General features: G+C 42.6%; 1 protein-coding gene across 2 annotated transcripts in view; it reads right to left on the bottom strand.

Annotated features, from left to right (window-relative positions):
- s100b (S100 calcium binding protein, beta (neural)) overlaps positions 1-23,938 on the bottom strand; it is a 38,185-nt gene that overhangs the window by 6,107 nt on the left and 8,140 nt on the right. For both annotated transcript variants that reach the window (XM_063051799.1, XM_063051800.1), the window contains exon 3: positions 10,483-10,652. In XM_063051799.1, coding sequence (XP_062907869.1) covers positions 10,506-10,652 — 147 coding nt within the window. In that variant the 3' untranslated portion in view covers positions 10,483-10,505. The remainder of the gene's footprint in view (positions 1-10,482; positions 10,653-23,938) is intronic.

The raw sequence follows: 23,938 nt of genomic DNA on the forward strand, positions 1-23,938 counted from the left end.
AGGATAGTCAGCATGGCTTTGTGCATGGTAGATCGTGTTTAATGAATCTTGTAGAGTTTTTCAGGGAGGTTACCAAGAAAGTAGATGAAGGAAAGACTGTGGATGTTGTCTACATGGACTTTAGTAAGGCCTTTGACAAGGTCCCACATGGGAGGTTAGTTCAGAAGGATCAGACACTAGGTATCCATGGAGAGGTTGTAAACTGGATTTGAAATTGGCTGTGTGGGAGAAGACAGAGAGTGGTAGTGGATGATTGCTTCTCAGACTGGAGGCCTGTGACTAGTGGTGTTCCTCAGGAATCTGTGCTTGGACTATTGTTGTTTGTTGTCTATATCAATGATCCAGATGATAATGTGGTAAATTGGGTCAGCAAGTTTGCTGATGACACTAAGACTGGAGGCGTTGTGGACAGCGAGGAAGGCTTTCAAAGCTTGCAGAAGGATCTGGACCAACTGAAAAAATGGGCCAGAAAATGGCAGATGGAATGTAATGCAGACATGTGTGAAGTGTTGCATTTTGGAAGGACAAATCAAGGTAGGACATACACAGTAAATGGTAGGGCACTGAGGAGTGTGGAGGAACAAAGGGATCTGGGAGTTTAGATAAATAATTCCCTGAAAGTGGCGTCACAGGTAGACAGGGTTTCTAAAGAAGGTTTTCGGCATCCTGGCATTCATAAATCAAAATATTGAGTATAGGAGTTGGGATGTTATGGTGAGGTTGTATAAGACATTGGTGAGGTCAAATTTGGAGTGTTATGTGCAGTTCTGGTCACCTAACTATAGGAAGGATATCAGTAAGATTGAAAGAGTGCAGAGAAGATTTACCAGGATGTTGCTGGGTCTTCAGGAGCTGAGTTACAGGGAAAGATTGAACAGATTAGGACTTTATTCCTTGGAGCGTAGAAGAATGAGGGGGGATTTGATAGAGATTTACAAAATTATGAGGGGTACAAACAGAGTAAATGCGAGTAGGCTCTTTCCACTAAGATTAGGAGAGATAAATACGAGAGGACATGGCTCTAGGGTGAAAGGGGAAAGGTTTAGGGGGAACATTAAGGGGAACTTCTTCACTCAGAGAGTGGTGGGAGTGTGGAATGATCTGCCATCTGACGTAAATGTGGGCTCACTCTTAAGTTTTAAGAATAAATTGGACAGATACATGGATGGGAGAGGTCTGGAGGGTTATGGACTGGGTGCAGGTCAATGGGACTAGCGGAATAAAGTTTCGGCACAGACTAGAAGGGCCGAATGGCCTGTTTCCTGTTCTGTAGTGTTCTACGGTTCTATGGTAAAAGCATCACTAGGTGGAGCCAAAGATGTTGCCAGGATGGGAGTCATTGCCAGGGGGATGAGAGCTGAATGTACTGACGACCAGAGAAATTGCAGTGGCGGTAACTGGAGAGGAGCCCAGCTTTGTTCCCTTGGCAGTCTTTCTTTCAACCTTTGCCCACCTGAAGAGGTCTTTCAAGCAAATTGCTTCTCCCACCAACAGGTTAGCTTAAGTTGCCCTGGAATGGGTTGTGGAGCTTACATCCTCTACGTGCCCTGCATCTTGCTCGGTAACAATTTGCAGGGTCATGGGACAAGCTGGAGAGAAGCAATTTATTTGATGCACCAGCTGCAGGAATATCCCCGGAGTCTGAGGGCTGATTGATTTCAAGCCTGGGTTATCCTAAATGAGAAATATGTGGCATAAGGACACGTCTCTGTGAATGTGGATGTATAAATAGACCACTGATTGGTGTGACAGCGGGTTAATGCGACGTTGTGTGCTGCCACTCTTAAGCTTTCACTTCTGCCTTCCAGATGTGAAGTTAGTGCTGAATGATAGGATTAAACATTCTCATTTTTGCTGTTTGTGAAGGGCTCTAAATATAGAGCTCAGGGCAGACTGTGAGCACGTTGCCCGCGATTAGAGCTGCGAGAGAACCAACTTGGTCTTATGGCTTGAGCCAAACACGCGCTGCCAGCCTTCATACACAGAGCTCGGCAGCTTCGCCAATCGTTTAAAATGCTCTCCTCAGACTTTTCCAACTCCCCCAATTATAAGACAAAAAAGTTAGAAATTCAACAGGGGAGATGCTGCAAATAAATAAAAACATTGAAAATGGCATCTTGCGCAACACGACGGAGAGTTGCCAATGGTAACTGAATGTGATGCAGCCGACATCAAGCATTCCAGCCGCTTCTCAACCATTGAGACTGTTTCAATATGGGAACAGAGGAGTTGTACATTCCATTTGAAAGTAGAGGTTGCTAGGTGTATTATATATTAACTATCTTTTGGACAATGTTCTGTAATCATAATTTTGGGTACGTGTCACCTTTAGTTAAAAAGTGCATGGTCCTAATTAGGATAATCATGACTTTTATTTAGTGCTGTGCGAGAACTGAATGATTCCACTGCTGATTTCAGTCACCTTCCTCTTTATTAGATAGGAAGGAGTTGAGCCAGTCCTCATCAAAGGATCAGAGGTGAAGAAGGTTAGCAAATTTAAATTTCTTGAGGTTATTATTTGGGAGGACATGTCCTGGGCCCAGCATGTAAGTGCAATTACAAAGAAAGTATGGCAGCACCTCTACTTCCTTAGTGGTTTCTGAAGACATTTGGCATGACAACTAAAACTTTGACAAACTTCTGTAGATGTGTAGTGGAGAGTATACTAATTGGTTGCATCACAGCCTGGTATGGAAATACCAATGCCCTTGAATGAAAAATCCTACAAAAGCTAGTGGATAGGGTCCAATCCATCATGGGCAAGACCCTCCCCACCATTGAGCACATCTACACAGATCACTGTCACTGGAGAGCAGCTCCCATCATCAGGCTCTCGTTTTGCAGCTGCCATAAGGAAGAAGGTACAGGAGCCTCAGGACTTACACCACTGGGTTTAGAAACAGTTATTACCCCTCTAGTATCAGGTTCTTAAAGAAAAGGGAATAACTAGAGGAGGGTGGAGCTTAGTCATGGTGGCGCTAAATGGCGACTCCTTTGTCTGCATCTTCAGAAATAACGCTATTTCCATCTTTAATATCACTATTTTTCCCTTTCAGGGTTCTTTTGACCGGGAGTTACACGCTGACTTCAGTTCTTTGCTGGAATAGGACCTGCTGTCGGGGTTTCATGACTGGCCATTATTTAACATGCCAAGGATACGGCCTAAGAGCTTAGCTTGCCTTTGGAGGTCCAAGATCATGTGGCTCTGGAGATGGGAGGATAGAAGGTCGGTGCCCCAGCAGCAGATTGGTGTGTTGTTGGAGTCGGAAGATCTCTGGCTGTAAAAATAGGGGACAAGCTCTCCTCTACAATCACTCTGAGCACCGGTGCCCCACAAGGCTGTGTACTCAGCCCCCTGCTGTACTCACTGTACACCCATGATTGTGTAGCCAAGTTTCCATCAAACTCAATATATAAGTTTGCTGATGACACAACAATTGTAGGCCGTATCTCGGGTAATGATGAGTTTGAGTACAGAGAGGAAATTAAGAACCTGGTGACATGGTGCGAAGACAATAACCTATCCCTCAATGTCAGCAAGACGAAGGAATTGGTTGTCGACTTCAGAAGGAGTACTGGACCGCACGACCCAGTTTACATCGGTGGTGCACAAGTGGACCAGGTCAAAAGCTTTAAGTTCGTCGGGGTCAATATCACAAATGACCTGACTTGGTCCAACCAAGCAGAGTCCACTGCCAAGAAGGCCCACCAGCACCTTCACTTCCTGAGAAAGCTAAAGAAATTTGGCCTGTCCCCTAAAACCCTCACTAATTTTTATAGATGCACCATAGAAAGCATTCTTCTAGGGTATCACAACCTGGTATGGAAGTTGTCCTGTCCAAGATCAAAAGAAGCTGCAGAAGATCGTGAACATGGCACAGCACATCACACAAACCATTCTTCCGTCCTTGAACTCAATTTACACTGCACGCTGTCAGAGCAGTGCTGCCAGGATAAGCAAGGACACGACCCACCCAGCCAACACATTTTTCATCCCTCTTCCCTCTGGGAGCTTGAAGACTCGTATGGCCAGATTTGGGAACAGCTTCTTTCCAACTGTGATAAGACTGCTGAACGGATCTTGACCTGGATCTGGGCCGTACCCTCCAAATATCCAGACCTGCCTCTCGGTTTTTTTGTATTACCTTACTTTCCATTTTTCTATTTTCTATTTATGATTTATAATTTAAATTTTTAATATTTACTATCGATTTGTAATCCAGGGGGTGGGAAGTGCAGAATCAAATATCGCTGTGATAATTGTACGTTCTATATCAATTGTCTGGCGACAATAAAGTATAAAGTAAGTAAAGTAAAGTGTGCCCAGAGACTTGAGATCTTGGGGCACAGAGCTCAGAAAAAGCGACGCAACAGACTTTTAACATCGTAAACCAATGAGTTGTTTGTTATGTCTCCCCTCTCGCTGTGAAATGAAGATACCTCTTTCTCCCTTATTAGGGAGAGGGAAAGCCTGTGGTACATCGAATATTGGGTGAACGAGTAGTCTTTGGAGTACTGCAAGTCTGTCTTTGCTGTTGCTTTGCTGCAGGCTTGAGTGCTCAGCGGTGGGTTCCAATGCTTTTTTTTGCTGGTGGGGGGAGTGGGGATCATTGCTCGCTGTCACTTACACACAGGATGGAGGGGAGCTGGGGGTTACTTTGAGGTTCTAACATTTAACTGTCATTCATTCTTTGGGAGCACTTCTCTGTTTTCATGGATGGTTGTGAAGAAAAAGTATTTCAGGATGTATATTGTATATATTTCTCTGACATTAAATATACCTTTGAAACCCTAGAAACTTCACTCAGTTTCACTTGCCCCATCATTGAAATGTTCCCACAACCTATGCACTCACTTTCAAGGACTCTTTATCTCAGGTTCTTGATATTTATTGCTTATTTATTCATTATTATTATTATTATTTATTTTTGTATTTGCAGAGCTTGTTATCTTTTGCACAGTTTGAATGCCCATGTTGGTGTGGTCTTTCATTGATTCTCTATGGTTATTATTCTATGATGGATTCGTTGCAAATGCCCACAAGAAAAGGAATCTCAGGGTGGTATATGGTGACATATATCTACTTTGATAATGAATTTACTTTGAACTTTGAACTTTGCAGGGGTGGTACACACCTTCAACTGGGGGAAATCGAGCAGTAGGTAGCTAAGCAAATTACGGAGAATGAGGGAATAGCAGTAAGAGATTTTGCCTTCCCCAATGTTAACTGGGATCATCACAATGCAACAGGCTTAAAGGGGTAGGTGGATTTTTGAAGTGCATGCAGGAGAACTTTTTGTGCCAGTACATAGATAGTCAACTGGAATATACCTTATGGTCTAATGGAATATAAACGGTGCTGGACCTATTCTCTATCTTGGTAATTGATGGGAGTGTCAGAGGGAGCATTTCAGAGGGAGTAATTATGAGCCTTAAGACTTTTATTGGGAAGGCAAAGAATGGATTGGTGCGCAGTTGTGTCCCAGAGAGAACGGATCTAGGACCTTTGCTGCTTGCTGAATATATTAATGAGCAGGATGAAAATTGAGGATAGATAATTGTAAATTTACCGGTGACACAGAAATTGGACGTTATTGATAGTAAGGAGGGTCATCTTCAGCTGTGGACTCACACTGATGAGTTGATCAAATGGGAACAGCGCTGGCAAGATTGAATTTAATCATGAAAAATATAAGGTGATCATTTTAAAAATTCAAAGTTCAAAGTAAATTTACTATCAAAGTACACATATGTCACTATAATACCCCGAGATGTGTTTTCTTGTGGACATACTCAGTAAGTAATAACATAATAGAGTCAATGAAAGACCATACCCTACAGCATGGACAAGCAACCAATGTGCAAAAGTCAACAAACTGTACAAATACTCAAGAAAAAGTAAGAAATAATAATATTAAATAAATAAGCAATTAATATTAAACGAGTGACATGAAAGGTCCTTGAAAGTGAGTCTATAGGTTTTGGGAACAGTTCAGTGATGGGGGCGAATGAAGTTGAGTGAAGTTTTTCCCATTAGTTCAAGAGCCTGATGGTTGATGGGTATAGCTGTTCCTGAAACTAGCGGTGTGGGTTCTGAGACTCCTTTCCCTTTTCCTGATTGCAGTAGTGAGAAGAAAGCACGGCCTGGGTGATGGCCGTCCTTGGTAACAGATGCTGCTTTCCTGTGACAGTGCTCTGTATAGATGTACTCAATGGTGGGGAGAGCTTTGCCTGTGATTGCCTGGGCAGTATCCACTACATTTTGTAGATTTTCCATTCAAGAGTATTGGTGTTTCTGTACCAGGCTGTGGTGCAACCAGTCACTGCACTCTCCACAACACATCTATAGAAGTTTGTCAAATTTTAGCTATCATGCCAATTCTTCGCAAACTATTAAGGAAGTAGAGGTGCTGCCATGCTTTCATCATATGCTGGGCCCAGGACAGATCCTCTGAAATGATAACACTGAGAAATTTACAGTTGCTGACCTTCTCCTCCTGTGATCCTCCAATGAGGACCTCTGTTTTTCTCCTCCTGAAGTCAATAATCAGCTCCTTGGTCTTGCTGACATTGATTAAGAGGTTGTTGTTATGGCACCATTGAGTCAGATTTTCAATCTCCTTCCTACATGCCTATTCCTCACCACCTTTGATTCATCCTACGACAGTGGTGTCATCAGCTAACCGGAATATGGCATTGAAGCTGTGCTTAGCCACACAGTCGTAAATATGAAGTGACCTTTGCTGATGGAGATTGTCGTGAAGATTTTATTGTGAATCCAAGCTAACTGGGGTCTGCAGGTGAGGAAAGCAAAAATCAAATTGTACAAGGAGGTATTGAGCCCAAGGTCCTGAAGCTTACTGATTAGATATGAGGGGACGACAGTATTGAATGCCAAACTGTGGTTGATAGCAGTGTCCTGATGCATGCATCTTAGCTGTCCAAATATTTCACCGCTGAGTGAAGAGCCAATGAAATGGCATCTGCCGTGTTGTGCCAATTGACAAATTTGGGCAGATCAAAGTCACTTCTGAGGCAGGCATTGATATATTTAATCACCAACAATTTAACCAGTTTCCCCCAGGATCAATAAAGTATGACTATGACTATGACATTTGAAAACACTTCATCACTGTCAATGTAGGTGCTACTGGACGATAGTCACTGAGGCAGGTTGCCACATGCTTCTTAGGCACAAATATAAATGAAAGCCCTCTTGAAACAGGTTGGTGCCTCAGACTGTTGCAATGAGAGGTTAACGATATCAATGAACACATCAGCTACTTGTTCAGCAATGCACATATTGGGAAGTCCAATACGATTAGGATACACACAATGAACAATAGGACCCTGGAATCCCCCAAGAAACAGAAAGGTCTTGGTGTACAAAGCAAAGAATCAGAGAAAGGGTATGGGACAGATTGATAAATTGGTTCTGAAAGTGTACAGGAAGTTTTCTTTCATTTGACAAGGTAGAGAATACTACAGCACCACGCTGTAGAAAGTGTGGAGTTAGTGCAGTGGAAATTCACCAGGACTTTATAGGGTCATGGATTCATGAGCACAGAAACAGGCCCTTCGGCCCACTATGACTGTACCAATCTCTAGACTAACCCCTTTTAAAACAGCTAACATAATTTAAGACCCCACAACCACCCGTACATCCTTTTTCCACACGTACATTCGCTCTTCTCACGCCTCAGTTGGGCAGAAGATATAAAAATCTAAATGCACGTACTACCAGGCTCAAGAACAGCTTTCATAAGACTATTGGAAGGTCCTCTAGTATGATAAAATAGAATCTTGACCTCCCAATTTTGCACTCTATAGTCTGCTTGCACTGCCGATCACATCTTCAGACCCAACAACTGCACCAACACCTTATTCCATTATTGTTTTACCTCAGTGCACCACTATAATGGATTGATCTGTTTGGAAAACACGCAGAACAATGTTTTTTCATTGCACCTAGGTACCTGTGACAGTAATTGTACCAATTTAACAATTTACCAGCACTTGATGCATGGTTTTCAGTGCATGGCAATGCAGGCCGTTGTCCAGATACTTGTTGAGAGTCTCTGCCTCCAGCACTCTCTCAGGCAGCAGACAGTGTGTACCTTATCACCTGGCATTGAGCATTTCAGCTATGAGCCGAAACCAAATAGTCTGTGTTAAGTTAGGGTCTCTGCTGCTATTTAACTTGAATTTTTTTCTTTTACTTTCACTTTTTTATCCTCGCTTCAGTGTATGTTTGTATAAATTATTGATTAGATTTTAAAATTTGTCTGTCAGCCTGAAGTGTCGTGGCGACGTAAAGCAAGAATGTCCTTCTTGTTCACAGACAATTCCTGTTCGAGGAGGCTCCTTATCTGTCCAACCTAAACTAGCTTGCAGTACAAGGGGAGAACATGAGCTCCAGTCTTTTGTCACTTTCCTTACTTCTCGTTAGATTTCTTGCTGACCCCTTCTAACTGTACTGTGATGAACTATTAAAAAGGGTGGTAACCATAAGATTTTCATCTCATTCTTCACTTCCATAGAACTTTATGGAAATAGCATCTCCAGTTCCAACAACCTTGGAGGTCGGGAGGCTGGGGCGGGAGGGGGTGCTAGATACACATGTACAACATTATGTGAGGCATGGATAGCATAGATGTTGAGACTTTTTTTCCCAAGAGCATAAATTAATAGAACTAGTCAGTCTAGCTTAAGGTCATTGCTATGAGATTCAGGGAGAAGTTAAGGAAGAATTTTACCACTCTGAGGGTTGTTGGAATCTGTAATGCGCTGCCTGAGTAGATGGTGGAGCCAGAGACTCTCAGGACATTTGAGATCTATTTCGATGAGTACTTAAACTGGACTAAAATACTGAAGAATGGGATTAGCAGAGAAAGAAACTTGATGGTCAGCATGGACGGTGGGAACTGAACCCAGCTGTAGATCACCGGCTGGCTCTGTAAAGTGCTTGCGCTAACCATTATGTAACTGTGTTGTCCCCAATAGGATTTTGGCTCTAGAGGACTAGAAGAACCTCTGGGTGGCTGATGGACAGCTAAAAACTGCTGTTGCTTATTTTGAGTTATTGCTATGGAACATTAAGGTGGTACATGGAGCCAAAGGTGAGGTCTAAAATTCACTGTGGAGAAGGACGTTGTAGTTTGAGAGTTCAGGGTGGCAGTAGTGAAATTCTAGAACAAATTGCTATGGGAAAGGCATTAGATATCTTAAAGGATGAATCCTGGGGGCTTGCTGGGCTGTGCTGGGCCTCAAACACCTGAAGCATTTGAAACATCATGGATGTTGCCTGTCCTGCTGAGTTCCTCCTGCATTTTGTATGTGTTTCTCTGGATTTTTAGTATCTGCAAAATATCTTGTGTTTTTGAAATGTCGTAGGTGTAACTGCAAGATATTTCTTTCTCCCGGTGATATGCGTACACCCCACTTCTACAGCAGCACAGAGTTACACTACTAATTAAATTCCCTTTATTCATCCAGAGTACAATAACCTTAAGTACAAGTGGAAGTTAGATGAATGTTGTTCCCTTTTCATTGCTCCATCAAATTCACAGAAGTCAGATTAGTTAGAAGCAATGCAAAGATCTTTAAATGTCCTTATACACATCCCCCAGTTTACCTAAGCATGACCCAAGAACAGCTCATGGATTTTGGAGACCAGCTGGAGGAATTTGCCGCTGCTGTGAGCTGCAGGCACCTCTCGCTGGGTGGGAACTCATTTCCAACTTGCAAACTGTTTGGATCATCAACAGCTCAAAAACATATAGGCCCCTAAAACATGCTGCTGCTTTGTTGCTTGCTATGTTGTATTTTGTATCTGTGTTGAGCTCTATGGGCGTACTGTGTTGTGGTGACGCTTGTGGCTGCCCCAGTACATCCTCGGGTATGTTGGTTGTTAGCATAAATGACATGCTTTATGCTTTGATGTACTTGTGATCAATAAATCTGAATCTGAAATGTGATATCTGCCATAATGGGAATCAGAACGTAGGGAGGACCTGTGCTGTGCTTCACATTTGTCTTGTACTTGCATCTGTATTTGCAAGCACACTGGGGTAGCTGAAAGCTAACAGCCATCCTCCACCCACCTACCTTCTCCTTCATTGGCCAGCTTGTACTCCTCCTCCTCCTCCCCCAACTTTCTTTTCTTCCCTTCTTTCCTCTTCCCTTCTTTCCTCTTCCCTTCCTGTCCTGATGAAGGGACTTGGCCCAAAACATTGACTATTTATTCCTCTCTATAGATGCACCCTCCCTGACATTTTGTGTGTGTTGCTCTGAAACGTAGTCAGCTAAGCCAGGAGCACATGACATTCTACAGACCTGCCATCAGGCTGGAGCTGATCACTTCAACAGATGACATTCATTCATGATTGCTTTTTGCTGACTCTCCAAACCAAATGCTTTATTGCTCCATTGGAATCTCACAAGTCATTATCAGTGGAAAGAATGAAGAAGTGGGTGACTTACATTGTTTTGACTATATGGTCTGCCTACTCATCCTTCTGCACGAAGAACTCGTGACACGCTGCAGTTACCATACTAATGAATGCAACAAACTCCTGGAAGTCACATTCTGCATCACCATCAGTGTCTAGGCTTTCCATCAGCTTGTCCAGGGTCTCCTGGTCTTTGAAGTCCTACAAAGAATTTGTTATGTTAAACAAAATACTGCAAGTTTCTAAAGCCAATATGTATATACCTGTATATGTGCGTGCGCGCACACACACACACACACACACACACACATACACACACACGTTCAGTATATACAATATACATGTACAGACATACAGACACACAGGTACTTTTCATACAAATGATGTAGTTCAAATGCTTTACACTGGGATAAAGTGCAAACATGCAAGTGAGAGACGAAAAGATGTTAGTTTAAAAACAAAGTTAATAAATTGGTTTTGAGCTGCTGTTTAAAAGTGTTAACTGAGTCTGCATCCCTTATAGTATTATATATTAAGTTCCACAATTTAGGAGCGTAGATCAAAAAAAGTTGACCTGCCAATTATCTTTTGAGGAGGATTGTTTAAGTTTAAGAGACAGCTGGGAGGAGACCTGAGAGCTCGAGTAGGATTATAAAGCAAAAATGGTTCTGCGATGTACTTTGGTCCCAGACCACTGAGAGCTTTAAAAACAACCAAGTGAACTTTAAAATCAATGATAAAAGATACAGCAAGCCAATGCAGAGAAGCTAGTAAGGGAGTGATATGTTCCCTCATCCTGGTTTTGATTACAAGTCTAGCAGAGACATTCTGAATGAGTTGAAGTTTATCTGTCATTTGATTGCTTTGGAAGGCCAGTAAACAAATTAGGCTAAATTAACAAATTTCACAAAACAATCCAGTGATAATAAACCTGATTTTGATTCTGAAAATGTGCTTTGCAGTAATCTAGTCTATTCAATATAAAGGCCTGAATTAGTTTTTCAGGATCATTTTGTGACAGAAACAGACATACCTTTGCAACATTTCTTAAGTGTGGAGATGCTGCTCTGGTCCCTTCCTTTATGTGAGATTTAAAATTCAAGTCTGAGTCGAAGATAACGCTTGTCACTTCAGATTTTACATGGGAAGCCAAAATTCCCAAGTTTATCAAAAATTTATTTCTTTTTACTTTGGGACAACTAAAAGTATTTCAGTTTTATCCTCATTTAGTTTCAGGAAATTATTGTTCATCCATTTGTTTATTGCAACAATACCAGAAGTCAGAGAAGATAGGCTGTTGTCATCATCATCTCAACCAAAACGTGCAACTATGTATCACCTGCTTAACTGTGGGAACCAGGTTTATGCTCTCTAATGATGTCTCCTAAGAGGAGCATGTATAAGGAGAAGAGTAGGGATCCAAGACAGCTTCCCTGAGCAACACCAAAAAGTACATTGTTTCTTTTAAGAAATGGTCTCAGACAACAAATTTTCTAAGAGATATGAAAAAAAAAATTATGGGCACTACCAGAGAGGCCAACCCAGTTCTCAAGGTGATTTAGGAGAATGTTGTGGTCAATTGTGTCGAAGGCAGCACTTACAGGCATCCCACCCTGCAAAAACTCATTTCAGGGAGGTAGCACCATCAATTTGCGGGAGACTTCCGGGAGAGGTGGGATGTCTGCAATAGAGTAGACTCACCTCAACATGTCTTTTACAGTCTTAACCCACCATGGGCAATAGAAAAGTCACTGTTGCAAATAGTGCAGCGAGCAACACTGTCATTATTTTTGACCCCTGTTAGGCAGGGGTACACTTTATGTAGTGTGGGGTGACGTACCCCACTCTGGAACACTCTGCCATGGCGCGCACTCTCTATCTCGTGGTCACTCTCACTTTCTCTCTCGCACTTTCTCTTTCTCTCACTCGCTCTCTCGCTCTCACTTGCTCTCTCTCTTTCGCGCGCTCTCTTTCTCCTGCTCTCTCTCTCTCGCTCTCACTTGATCTCTCTCTCTCTTGCGCTCTCTCTTTCTCTCACTCGCTCTCTCGCTCTCACTTGCTCTCTCTCTCTCTCGTGCGCTCTCTTTCTCCTGCTCTCTCTCTCTCTCGCTCTCACTTGCTCTCTCTCTCTCTCTCACACGCTCTCTCTTTCCCTCTCTCTCTCTCTCTCTCTTGCACTCTCTCTCAAAAAAATTGGTTTCCGGGACATTGTATGTAATTTGCAGGCATCAGGGAGCCACTATTAATATGCGGGAGACTCCCGGAACTTCCGGAAGAGGTGGGATGTCTGCACTTAGATTCAGGAGAATTACAACTGAGTCCCTATTGGCATAGTCATAGTCATACTTTATCAGTGTAGAGCTGAAGGTCACTGACAATTTTGGTCACACATAACCATGTACAGAGACACACACATACAGAACTAGAAGCAGATTGACATAAACACACAGACAAACACACGCGCACACACACACGCACGCACGCACACACACACACGCGCACTGTGCTTTCACTTTAACATTACCTTCAAGCTTTTAAAAAGTAATCACATGTTAATTTAAAGAGAACTGTTCAGAAACACAATGCAATAGAATGAGACATTTCATCACACTGCAGACTTACCTCCATGTTTTTGTTGTTTTTATGAAACAAAATTCATAAAGATTTCCTTGTAAAAAAAAATCACATTTTAACAACTTTGAAAGTTCTTGCTTTGCTTCAGCCAGCTGTGTAAAAAAAAACAGACTATATGGTTGAAAGATATTGTAGGCTTGTCTGGACAACACATAATTGACATCACTTCATCGTTTGTAAAGGCTTTTTAGGGTCCTGGATGATGCTGAAAGAGGAGGTGGGGATCTGATGATATGATTACTGTCAAGAGTGATGGTCAAATGACAATTAGCAACAAGTAATGTTGGTCGTGAAGATATGGCATTTAATAGCAATGATCAGATAAGCTTAGTTATTGCAAGGATTTGCCCAATGTGGAGGCTAAGGAAACAACATTCAGACTGAAGTATTTTGGAAGCCATATTAGACAATAGACAATAGGTGCAGGAGTAGGCCATTCAGCCCTTCAAACCAGCACCACCATTCACTGTTTGAAACTGAAAGCTTTCCCACTATGTTTCTTTAACATATACTATCTCAGTTGTCAGGCACTGCAGACAGATCAAAATACTAGGCCATATTTTCAACCAAAACCTGACATTCATGTCAATTTGTAAGTTCGATGATTCAACGTAGAACATAGAACAGTACAACACAGTACAGGCCCTCTGGCCCATGATGTTGTACCAACCTCTTAACCTAGTCTAAGATCAATCTAAATCTTCCTTCCTGCTTATTCCGCTATTTTTCTATCATTTATGTGTTTATCCAAGAATTTCCTTAAATGTCGCTAATGTATTTGCCTCTACAATACCGTCGGCAAGGTGTTTCACACACCCATCACACTGTGTAAAACAAACACCTCTGACATCCTCGCTATGCTTTCCTCCAATCACCTTAAAATTATTAGCCATTTTGCCTGAGGGAAAAAGCCTCTGGATGTCCAGTTGATCTATGCCTCCTATCACCTGGTACACCTTTGTCACTTCCTTCTCGTCTTCCTTCACTCAAAAAGGACAAGCCCTAGCTCACTCAGCCTATCCTCCTACAGGTCCTTCTTATTTTACTCGAAGTAGATCCTTTATTATTTTATCCGCCTTAAATCTCTGTTTCTAAGAATCCCAACTTATCCAATCTGTCCTTATAGCTACAACTTTTAGTCCTGACTACATCCTAATAAGTCTCTCAAGACTCTCACATGACTAGAACAATAAGCTGCACTCAGCTGTGGTGTAGGTATTGTTGTATACGATCCAACATCATCTCATGTCTTTATAGTCCATGCCTAGGCCAATAAACAATAGCAACTTGCATTCCCTCATGTTAGCCATCTTACTGGAGTGTCTTGTCATCTTTAAGCATTCAAGAACGATAGCTTTGCAGTTAGTGCAATGCTTTACAGTGCCAGCTGTAACATGAGGGTTTGTATGTGCTGCTATCGGTAAGGAGTTTGTACGCTCACCTTGTCAGTGCATGGGTTTCCCCCAGGTGCTCAGGTTTCCTCCCACATTCCAAAACAAAAAAAGACATATGGTTAGGGTTAGGGAGTTGTGAGCATGCTACACTGGTACTGGAAGTGTGGCGACACTTGCAGGCTGCCCAGCATAATTCTTGCTGATTTGAATAGAGGCAATGTACCATTGATGTACCAGTCTGTAAAGGCCTGTGCCAGTCTGAGCCTATTTCAGCTTATACCAGCCTGTAGCAGTCTCTACTAGCCTGTACCAGTCTCTACCAGCCTATACCACTCTATACCAGCCTGTACTAGTCTGTACCAACTTATAACAGTCTGTACCAGTGCACCACCCTACACCAGTCTGTATCAGCTTGTACCAGCCTATATCAGCTTGTATCAGTCTATACTAGTCTGTACCAACTTATAGCTATCTTCACCAGCCTGTACCATCCTATACCAGCCTTACCAATCTGTACCAGTTTGTAGCACCCTATACCAGCCTGTACCAGCCTATACCAGCCTGTACCAGTCTGTATAAACCTAAACCAGTCTGTATCAGCCTATACCTGTCTGCACCAGCCTATACCACGCTATACCAGATTGTACCAGCCTGTACCATTCTATACCAGTCTATTACCAGCCTATATCTGTCTCTACCAGCCTGTACCAGCCTACACCAGCATTCTTTCTCCTCTGACCCTATCCTTCCACTTGTTTTTCTTCCCTTTGCTTTGTGGCACCTCTCCAAATGTGTTACCTCACACTCTCTGGATTAAATTCAGGAAGATTAGGGAAAACAACCTTGGAATTCCACATCCAACATGCTTTGAGAAGAAATACAAGACCTGACTGTACAACACACACCAAAATAAATGTCATGCCCTGGCTGAGACTGAGCATCAAATCTCTTTTCATCAATCCCCACACTCTGTGATCAATGGTTGTTTTGTGTTTCCCAACACCAAGGATCAGATCTCTGTGATTTTGCCTCTATTCCAGGGACTCTCCCCATTCCCTGTTGCCCTACACTCCTTTAGTTCTGTTTTCCTTAAGCTGACAGGACCTTAAACTCTGGAATTCTCTGGATAAATATCTCAGCCTTTTCATAAGAATATTTGTTTAAATGTTTTTCAAACTGAATCTGCATGAGAATCTCCTTCTGGCTTGGCAAGTCCATGACCATTGGTTGAAACTCCTGGACTTTCATTATGTGAAAGGCAGGAAATGTAGAGAAGGCTTGGCCCAAAAGCAGGGCAGCAGAGACAATTCAGTGAATATCTTTAATAACAGAATGTGAAAGTAACAAGCCATGAGGGACGAGGGGCCACAAAATGAGAGAGGAGAGACACTAAACACCACAAGCAACAAGGTAACTGAAGGCTATGGACAACTGGTTGAGGATGGTTAGTTCAGTGAGTGACAAAGAGCTGTGGTTGGGGGCTGGGTTTAAATAGGCTGCAGGTGATCAGTTGGAAATGAGTTGCAGGCGACTCCTGTTAGCTGAATGGAGATTGGAAGATGCCTGCCAGTGCTGGCCTGACAGGAAAACTCCTCCTCCATCTGACACCCAATAGCCCAGGATGATCAGCATGGGTCTGGTAGACCACCTCGATAAGCCGTGGATCCCATATGAAACTGAACTGAGCTGTACCCTTCCTAGTTGACCAGGTACTGCACACCCCCTCCACAAAGATGTGAGACCACCAGCCAGTGAACTGCGTACACTGGACCATATTCCACCATCCAAAGTTCTGCAGGTGTAGGCTCATGTGAGTTGAATGGTCCATGGACAATGGGTTTGAGGCAGAACATGTGGAAGGTAGGTGTGATCCCAAAGGATGGTGGCAACTGAGGCTCAAAGGGAGGAAATTGACTCGCACAGGTTTGCTGTATCAAGACGGAGAGTTGGAAGGGAATGGCAAGCAGATGGTCAATGGTTTCCTGCTCCTTCTGGATTGTATGTATGTGTCAATTGTTGGTTCACCTATCCTGTCAGGAAAGTTGCGGAGGCTTGACCCAAAACCAGAGCAGTGGAGTAGTGAGCAATAACTTTAATAATCAACTACAAAATAACGAACCATGAGGGACCACAAAATGAGAGAAAACAGATGCTAAGCACCATAGGCAGCAAGGTAACTGAAGGCTAGGAGCAATAGGTTGAGGCTGGCTGGTGTGGTGGGTGAACACGGACCGTGGATGGAAGTTGGATTTAAATAGGCTGCAGGTGATGAGTTGGAAATTAGATTAGATTAGATTCAACTTCATTGTCATTGTGCTGAGTACAGATACAAAGCCAATTAAATGCAGTTGGCATCTAACCAGAAATGCAAAGAATAGTGTTATTTACAAAATAACTGCGAATAAAAAGTAAGTGCTACAGCATACAAATATAAAAGTACTGAGACAGTACAATACGGATGCAATACTGCTTAGCGCTGTGATGTGAGGTTCAGCAGGGTCACAACCTCAGGGAAGAAGCTCTTCCTGTGCCTGCTGGTGTGGGAGCGGAGGCTCCGGTAGCGCCTACCGGATGGGAGGAGAGTAAAAAGTCCATGGTTAGGGTGAGATGCATCGTTGATAATGCTTTTCACCCTGCCCAGGCAGCGTTTATGGTGGATGTTCTCAATGGTGAGCAATTGGGTGCCGATAATCCGCTGGGCAATTTTCACCACACGCTGGAGTGCTTTGCGGTCCGATATGGAACAATTGCCATTCCACACTGAAATGGAGTTGGTGAGTATGCTCTCAATGGTACAGCGGTAAAAGACCGTCAGTATCCTGGGACAGAGGTGAGCTTTATTTCCGCAGGAAATAAAGGCGCTGTTGCACCTTTTTGATCAGGATGGAGAAGTTCAGGGACCAGGTGAGATCCTCGGAAATGCGGACACCTAGGAATTTGAAGCTTGATACACACTCCACTACAGCTCCATTGATGTAGATGGGGACGTGAGTGTGGCTCCTAGCATTCCTGAAGTCCACAATGATCTCCTTGGTCTTCTGGGTGTTAAGGGCCAGGTTGCTGTCGGCACACCACACGGCCAGGTGCTAGACCTCATCCCGGCAGTGTAGGCCGTCTCATCATCCCCTCTGATCAGGCCAACCACCGTGGTGTCGTCTGCGAATTTGATTATGGAGTTAGGACCATGTACAGGATTGCAGTCTTAGGTGAAAAGGGAGTACAGAAGAGGGCTCAGCACACAGCCTTGAGGCACACCGGTGTTCAGGGTGAGAGTGGAGGAGGAAGAGGTTGTCTAACTTAACTGATTGGGGTCTGTTAGTCAGAAAGCCCAAGGTCCAATTGCAGAGAGATGAGCTGATACCAAGCTGGCGAAGTTTGGGGATCACAGTATTGAATGCCAAACTAAAGTCAATGAACTGCATTGTGTGGCACATGACTCCTGCGAGCTGGGTGGAGACTGTGAGTTGCTTGCCAGTGCAGGACTGACAATAGAAAGACAAATTGGTGTTGATGATGCTGATGTTATTAGCAAAACATTTAATTTTTTTTCAGCATTTATTTGACAAGTGTCTAAGACACATAGAATAACAGCTCATTTCAATTTTACAACTTCGTTGGTTTAGCTGATAGCTATTGGATACTCTGGCTTGGGGTATGCTGCAGTTTAGAAGAATTAGAAGTTTAGATCTCATTAAAACCTATCAAATATTGAAAGGCCTAGATGGAGTGGATGTGGAGAGGATGTTTCCTATAGTGGGGGAGATCTAGGACCAAAGCCTCAGAATAGAAGGACGACCCTTCAGAACAAAGATGAAGAGGAATTTCTTTACCTAGGTGGTGGGTGTGTCTGTGGAATTTATTGCCACAGACAGCCATGGAGGCCAAATCATTGGGTATATTTAAAACGGAAGTTAATAGGTTGTTAGTAAGCATGTCAAAGGTTAAGGGTGAAGGCAGGAGAGTGAGGCTGAGAGGAAAAATAAATCAGCCATGATGGAATGGCAGAGCAGACTCGATGGGTCAAATGGCCTAGTTCTGCTCCTTTATCATATGGTCTTATGTGTAAAGGACTTTGCTTCTGATTTAGGCTGTGGAAAGCTGGTGGGATTCCTGCTTTAGATTCCCATTACTCTGCTCGATGTCTGCCTGCATTAAGCTGGGAGCACGTGCAGTTAATTCACTCCAGCCTTCAGTGATTGATTTGGCTGCTTGCTTGTTTGTTTTTTTTGTTCTTTGTCAGTCTTCGCTTACGCATAGTTTTTCATAAATCGTATTGTAATTCTTTATTTTCCTGTAAATGCATGCATGAAAATGAATCTCAGGTAGTATATGGTAACATACATCAAAGTTGCTGGTGAACGCAGCAGGCCAAGCAGCATCTATAGGAAGAGGTGCAGTCGACGGCCTGCTGCGTTCACCAGCAACTTTGTAGTATATGGTAACGTCGGCATGTTTGTTAATAAATTTTACTTTGAACTTTGACTTTGGCACATCCGGACAATGCTGTTGCAAGAATGGTCACACGAGCAATGCATGACACCCAGTGAGGAAAGAAAAAATGAAGGCAAAACAGGATCACAACATTGTTTTGTTCACTGAAGGCAGTCAGTGTTGGACAGCATGCCTGAACAATCAGTGTTGTGGCTCATGATTGCAGCAGGTTCTTCACCAACACAATACCTGCCTTTGTAGCAGTCACAATCTACAAACCACCCTCCAACCATCCCCCCCATTAGTCACTTATCCACAGCTGAAGAACTCCTTTGATTTGGCCAGTGGGCACATCTTAAATACAGTTATGAAATTTTCCTTGGTGGTTTTTCTTTGAGAAATAATAAATGGATTCTATGAGCATGGTTTTCACCATTTCGCTGGGTACAGAGAATAGAGTGCATCTTTGCAGTTCCACTCACAGCAGAGGCCAGAGCAATTTTCATTTCTCTTTGTTGAGTGATTCTGGGAAAAGCACCAAGATTTCATTAATTAATAAAGGGCTGACAGAAAAATGAAAAGGAGTACAGGAAGCTCCAGGAGTGTATTAATGGTACTTCTTAATAGCCTCTGGGTCTCTTTCCTCAGACCATCACTTCTCTTATGATTTATTTTGTTTCTTTCCTCCTCTCCCCTCCACCCCTTTTTACTCTCTCTTATCCTCTCTCCTTCCCTTCTTCTCTCCCTCTCTGAAAAGTTGAGGACTATTCAAACCAACAAGCATTTATCACTGATTTCTGTGAACAGCACAGAGAAACTCATGAATGAGGAGCAGGAGGCCATTCAGCCCCTCCAACCTGCACTAGTGAGCTCAGATTTGAAGGTCCACCATCTCCAAGTCCGAGTCCAAGTTCCAGTCCGCTGGGGGCTGAAGAATCCAGATAATCTATAGATCTGCGTTGGATGGGAACAGGGCTTATTTTGCTGTTGTTGTTTTGTTGCATGTTCTGTTCTGTTTTGTTGTGTTTTTTGTAGTTCTGCTGAGCATTGTAGGCATGCTTTGTTGGTGCTGGAATGTGTGGCAAAACTTGTGGGCTGACCCCAGCTCACCCCTGGGTGTGTTGGTTGTTAACACAAACAACACACTTCAATGTACATGTGACAAATAAACTTGAATCTTGAATCTTAACCATTTACTGCCTTTTAACTAACACACAACAAAAAAATGCTGCCTGGCCTGCTGCGTTCACCAGCATTTTTTGTGTGTTGCTTGAATTTCCAGCATCTGCAGATCTCCTTGTGTCTGCTTTTTAAATTACCATTTGGTTACGTTAACCATTTAACCTCTTACTCAATGTCAGCAAAACCAAGCAGCTGATTATTAACTTCAGGAGGAGAAAACGCGTTCAAGAGCCAGTCTTTATCTGAGGGTCAGAGGTTGTGAGCATTATGTTTTGTAACTTTAAAGCATTAAACTAATTCAACAGAAGACATGGGAGTATGGGATTGTGGACCTAACTTTGTGTTTACTTTAAGTGGGGCTCGTATGTAGCATGTGGTGGCATGATAATGTATGCAATATCACATATTTATACATGTAAGCCATAATGAATTATTGAAGTGAACAGGAATGCTTAATCAAACAATATATTTATAAGATTACTCAAATGCTACTGAAATATTAAATACACAACACTCCTCCCTGCTAAGCTACAAACTCCAACTCAATGGAGGATGCATCTCAACTATATACACGGTATGTTATAAAATACAACTACTATACACAGACATCCACGCATCATAAATTTTAAATTGTTCCATTTAGGCTTAAAAATTTAATTGTTGTGGAAGATTTCTTACTCTTGTGTGATAATGTCCTTTGTGACAGGGGGGAGGTGGTGGGGGTGGTACTCTGCTTGGCAGGAGGGACTTGTGGCTGTGAAAACAATCTCAGGTTCTGGGGCCTCCTCTGTGGCGACTGTAGGAGAAGACTCTGAGATTACAGGAAGTGGTTCTGACAGCTCTGGACACTTCCCTTCCTCTTCCTTTTTCTTCTTCTAGTTTGTGCATCTTGATCTTGGGAAGATGCATTTAACTCACAGGATTATTCTTTTATTAATCCCTCTATTGCTCCTTTTACAATCTAATCTCTCCTTTGGGTTGCCCCATCCACAACATCATCTGATGAATCCCCAGTTTTTGTATCTCTATTAACTCCTTTCATTATAAACTTCCATTCATCCAGCTGAGCTTTGATCTTTAAATCTACTTTTACAAGCAGCTTTTTGTCTCCCACTTGAAATTCATGCAGTAACCTTAATGCACACAGAGTAGATTCTGGTTCTTTATACTCACAAAAGCCGAATGCTTGCAACTTTCCTGAAGCTCCTTGACCTCTCTACCAGCTTAAAACACATTTTGCAAGTAATGACCTGATTACCATATCAGAAGCTTTCTGGGATATTTTGCCAACAGGAACTTTTGTAGTTGAACCATTATTTTGCTCAGTTTCATGCTTCCTGTGAGCAGCATGGTCCTTCCTTGGTCCAATATGCTTTCCAACCAGAGGCACAGAGGTTGGCACCAACCTGCTTATCCTCTGTTGGGCCATGGTGAAATGGCGTACAGCATGGAAACCATTTTGGCATCATCCAGTACTTTTCTTAATTTGCTTTCAGTTGGCTTCATTGCAGGGAATGTAGCATGCACGTGTGAATCATGCGGTCATGTGATGCCATATGCAATTCATGTATTTATACATATAACCCGTAATGAATTATTGAAACAAACAAGAATGCTTAACCATACAATATATTTACAAGATTACTCAAATATTACTGAAATATTAGATACAAAACAGAGCGGGTACGCAACTTTAATTTCCTCAGTGTTCTCATTTCAGAGGGCCTGGCCTGGGTGCAGCACTTAAGTGCAATTACAAAGATAGCATGGGAGTGGATCTACTTTTTTGGAAGTTTGTGAAGTTTCAGTATGATATGACAAACTTTGACAAACTTCTATAGATGTGTGGTGGACAGTATATTGACTGGCTGCATCACAGCCTGGTATGGAAACACCAATGACCTTGAACGGAAAATTCTACAAAAAGTAGCGGATATGGCCTGTCCATCATAGGTAAAGCCCTCCCCATCTTAGAGCACATCTACACAAGTCAAGTCTATTGTAATTTAACTATATACATGTATACCGTCAAATGAGACAATGTTTCTCTGAGCCATGGTGTAAAGCACAGTAATACACATAACACAGAATTACTATGGAAAGTAAGGATAAAATGTACAGATGAATTACACAAATAAACAAAGTAAAGTATATAAATTACATATTGTCAGGTACAGAATAGATTAACTAGTGACACTTTAAATGCAATGCAGCAGGGAGTTCAGAAACCTAATGACCTGAGGGAAGAATCTGTTATCAATCCTAGCTGTTCTTGTTTTTTGCATTGGAGTCTCCTGCCTGATGGTAGAAAGTCAAAGAGGATGCTGGATGGATGGGTGGGTGGGTGGGATCCTTGATAATGCTAAGGACTCTGTGTATGCAGCGTTCCTGATAAATGTCCCCAGTGATATTCTCAACCATTCTCACACTCCATCCCTTGTAGGACATTCAGTCTGATGCTCGACTGCTCCCATACCAGATGGAGATGCAGCTTGTCAACATGCTCTCAATGGTGCTCCTGTAAAATTCAGTTAAGGTGCGGCGGGGGGGTGGGGGGTGGGGGGTGGGGTGCAGAGCCTGACTCAATCTCCATAGGAAGTGGAGGCACTGCTGTGCCTTCTTGTTCAGGGAAGTGATATTAAGAGACCAGGTGAGGTCATCTGTGATATGAACTTCCAAGAACTCGGTGCACTTAACTCTCGCTACGGGGGGAGTATGTATTTGCAAAGCATTGCCGTGGGAAAGCCATACTGTCATCAGGGACCCCACCACCCAGGTCATGCTGTCTTCTCACTGCTGCCATCAGGAAGAAGATAGAGGAGCCTGTGGACTCAGACCATCAGTTTAAGGAGCAACTACTACTCCTCAACCATCAGACTCTTGAAAGAAAGGGAATAACTTCACTTAACTTCACTTGCCGCATCACTGAACTATCTCCACAACCCACTGACTCACTTTCAAGGACTCTTCATCTCAGGTTCCCGTTATTTATTGCTTATTTATTTATTTATTAGTATTTTTTGCTTCGTATTTGCAGAGTTTGTTGTCTTTTGCACTCTGGTTGTCCTCCCTGTTGGGCACTGCCTTTCATTGATTCTATCCTGGTTATAGGATTATTGCGTATGCATGCAAGAATACGAATCTCAGTGTTGTATGTGGTGATAATAAAATGACTTTGAGCGTCCAAGTTTGAACTAATGAGATCACAGCGTACCCGAAGACTACCCGATCACAATAACTTCTCATGTCCTTGCTTGTCACTTTGCACTAAAAATGCTTCAAAGAATGTTGCTACAACACTTCGAGGAAGAGAGTACCAAGGACTTATGATGATGAGTAAATAAATGTCACCTAGTTTTAATTCCTTTTTATTATTATTTATAAGCAGTGACCCTGATTACCCCATATCCTCTCTGGATCTATCATGTTAAAACTTCGCAGGATTCTCAGAGCGATTTTAGCAGAAGATTGGCAAGGCAGAGGCAAAAATAGGCAGTACGGTAAATTCTGATAATCCAGCACGCCAAGGATATCGGTAGTGGTGGACTGACCATTTCTCTGGACTGTTGAATGTTATTCATATCAATAACCAACATATCATTACTTCATTTTCATCAAGTTTGAAGGGAGTGTGGTAAACAGAGCTGCAATGAACCTAATGCAGAGCCACTGGGATTTCAAATCAGAGAGCTGATTGTCAGATTTTACTAAATACTATATGGCTGATTTGTTGAAACAATTTCAGTGACTTGGAGGACTCTCCATGCAATTCTACCCTTTTTCAGACTCACATGTTGTACTCCTTGCCGCTTTCCGATTCGGATTCAGATTTACTTATCCCATGTA

The sequence above is a fragment of the Mobula hypostoma genome, chromosome 6, assembly GCF_963921235.1.
Source record: "Mobula hypostoma chromosome 6, sMobHyp1.1, whole genome shotgun sequence".
NCBI classification, from domain to species: domain Eukaryota; kingdom Metazoa; phylum Chordata; class Chondrichthyes; order Myliobatiformes; family Myliobatidae; genus Mobula; species Mobula hypostoma.